General features: G+C 24.1%; 1 protein-coding gene across 1 annotated transcript in view; it reads right to left on the reverse strand.

The window, feature by feature from the left end:
- Positions 1–1710: 1710 nt before the first annotated feature.
- The window catches only part of LOC108690352, a 3037-nt gene continuing 1396 nt past the window's right edge, over positions 1711–3351 (reverse strand). The window contains exons 4-5 of the mRNA XM_018197597.1: positions 2394–2969; positions 1711–1727 (exon numbers count right to left, since the gene is read on the reverse strand). Coding sequence (XP_018053086.1) covers positions 1711–1727; positions 2394–2969 — 593 coding nt within the window. The remainder of the gene's footprint in view (positions 1728–2393; positions 2970–3351) is intronic.

Below are 3351 nucleotides of genomic sequence, written 5' to 3' on the forward strand. Positions count from 1 at the left end.
AATTTATTATATATTTTAATATGTAAAATCATACATATGTTATCTAATAAATATTTGTCTCAAGATTATAATTCTTCCAAATTTTTATAACTATCGTATCTTTTTATTGCCAAAATTAAAAACAACGACATTGTTATTATATATTTGCAAGCACAAAATATAAATTTTACGAATATTAATTTAAAAATCTTCAGATCTATATGTATATTTTGTATGGATTAAATCATTTTTGTTGTCCTTTTCTTTACTTTGCCAATTTTATTTCTTTAAGAAACTCTTGTTCTCTTTACTATTTGCATTTTTTAAAGTAGGTTTACTAAAAGTACAATGTACCAACGAATAATGGTAACAATTCCTACAAAGATAACAAAGCATAATGTTTATTAATAAAATAATTTTGTGCCGCGCGCATATCGCACACAAGTGTTAAAATAAAATTACAATAATATTAAAATAAAATTAATATAATATTGAGTTGTCTGGAAAGTTGATGCCGACTATATAACCTATATAATTTAATAAATGTATACTAAAATTTAAATCTTCTGTGTTTCAATTTTCCTTCGAAGAATCGGCACGAATTTTCCGGACAATCCAATATTTATTGTAGCATCATTTACCCATTAAGCAAAGTAAGTCATATATCATGATTCTATTGAAATTACTGCTTTCTAATTGTTGTTTATAAAGATGCAATAACTCTATCTTTAGTTTTCTTTCATTTTCAATGTTTGATATTAAATCAAATTTTATTCTATGTATATCACTCTCTATTGTTACCAATTTCGCTTCAAATTTATGTTTCCAATCGAGCATCTTGGAAATAACGTTATTTAATTCTTCTTGGCAAGATTTTTGTTTCTCACATTTATCAGCAACTTTTACATCAGAAGCTTTGCAACTTTGTAATTGTTCCTTTATATTTATGAATAATATGAATAGCAGCACAATGTACATTCCTGTATACATTCTAATTATGGAAGATTTGTAAAATAATATAATAAATAATATTAGTTAGGAATTTATAATATTAGTTAGGAAAAACATATAATTTAAATATATTTAGTTTAAATTTAATTTGCATTAGAACAAATATTAATTTTTATAAAATATAATCTTATTGAAGCTTTAAAATTTTAATTAGCATTTTCAAACATACTAACAAAAATTAGATAAATTAGCATTTAATTTTTATATTTGAAACAAAAAGTTAAAAATTCTTTTAATTCTTGTTTTAAATTTAATACGCGATATTGTGCTATACTAACAAGATAAGTAGAAATTAATTCTTAATAAATCATTAATTAAGAATTAGTTATCGATAAAAAATAATAAAGAAATGTCTAACTTATGTGTATTTTAAATTCGAAATAATTCAAATTTATACAATGTAATATTTAAATGATAATATAATACTTAAAAATAGTAATATAATACTTAAAAACACTAAAACATTCATTCGTCATTACTTTAAACGGTTTAAAATTTTAATTTTAATTTTAAATACACAATGCGATTGTTTTTTTTTGTTATTTCTTAAATAAAAAATAAAAACAAAAAGTAAAATAATTAATCTTTTCACGTATTTGATTATATGTCATCAATTATATTTACTACTGGCTTTATAATATTATATGCACGGAACTTAATAGTTCTTTTACCTGAGAATCATGATGTTAAAAATAAGCTTCTAACTGAAAAATGGCAATATTAGTTTTTCCTATGTACTAGAAACCAAAAATTAATGAAAAGTTTAATAAGATATTTTGGAAGATTGTGAATAGATACTCTTCATTTTTGTAACATATATTGTATATTAATTTTGCGACAGGAAACTGAGCAGCAAAGACAAAACATATCTACAGAAGCAAAATCGAAAAATATCAGTTATACCTTTCTTGCGAGGTCATATAACCTAATGTATACAAACTTTTTATATTAAATAGAGAGTGGGGTACATATTGAAGTGCCTTCAATTTAGCCAATCGAGTATCTGTAATAACTTGTAAAATATAACAAAAGGAAAGAAAATAATTGCAGTGCAACATATATTTAACATAAATTTACATAGGAAAATTATGTTAACACGTTTGGCTGACATAATTATAAATAATTGTAGACATTTTGGAAAATTTAAAATTTGTGGAGATATAGATTTAGATATAGATATAGATATAAATATCTTGAAAAATATAATTTGCAATTAGACATTTACAAAGTATATACTCAGTATATAAACAATTACAAAACAAATCAAATGTATACAAATTTTTAATATTAAATAAAATCTGGTACCTAATCTAATCTAACGATCTCATTTAATCTCCCTAGAAAAGACTATCTGATGATGAAGATATTTTATTTATCTGAAGGAGACATTTTATTATTTCGACCTTTTATTTGACAAAATTCACGAAAAGATATTCGTTTACCATCTCGACCACCAGTTTCAAATTCGATGTCTGTTTCATCATTCATATCATATATATCATGTCTTTGTTTCGATGTGGATTGGAAAGCTTTTTTGATTTTCATTCTTTTAAAGGCTTCTCTAACATTTCTCTTCTGGTTTTTCATATTTCTTTTGCTAATCTTCATCTTGCGTTTGTCATTTTTGAATTCTTCTTCAGAAGAATTGCCTCTGTAAGTTTTCCATTTTTTATCATTTTTATTTCGATATTGAGAAACACATATTCCTGGAGGAATCGAAGTACTTTCTGTCTTCCTAGAAGCATTAGGAAGTCTTGGTTTAAGCCAACTCATAAGCTTGATTGGTGATAGTTCAAAAGATAATGTGAAATGCGGGGAAGTCTTCTTGGAATTCCTGGAATATGTTTTGACAGGCTGATCCCGACGAAAGTTTGTTGTCTCAAATTGTAAATCGGGAAAGATAACATTTTCAGATATTTGTTTAGATCTTATGTCTAGCTTATATAACGAAATGTGTGCTTTTTCATTGCCTTCATAATCTAAAACAGTAATTTTTTTAATACTTATATACATTTTAAGCAGAAAGAATATTTCATAAAAAAGCAATTAATTCCAAAAGTATTGAAAGCAAAAGTATTGAAAAATTAATTGATATAGAATAGGCCATTTTAATGTTCTCATTTTAATGTTCAATATTATGTAAAAAATCATATATAATTTTTAAAAAATGGAGATATTTCCATGAAACTTTGAAAAATCGATTTTAAAAAACTGATGTTATTATTATGAGTGTCCTTCAGATAATACATTTTAAGTCTGAAACATTTTTCTGAAAGGCATAAAAAATATTTAAGTAGGAACATTAAAATGGTCCATCCTATAGATGTAGATAGATGTGCACAAATAGAGATATATATATAT

The sequence above is a fragment of the Atta colombica genome, unplaced genomic scaffold (assembly GCF_001594045.1).
Source record: "Atta colombica isolate Treedump-2 unplaced genomic scaffold, Acol1.0 scaffold32, whole genome shotgun sequence".
NCBI classification, from domain to species: domain Eukaryota; kingdom Metazoa; phylum Arthropoda; class Insecta; order Hymenoptera; family Formicidae; genus Atta; species Atta colombica.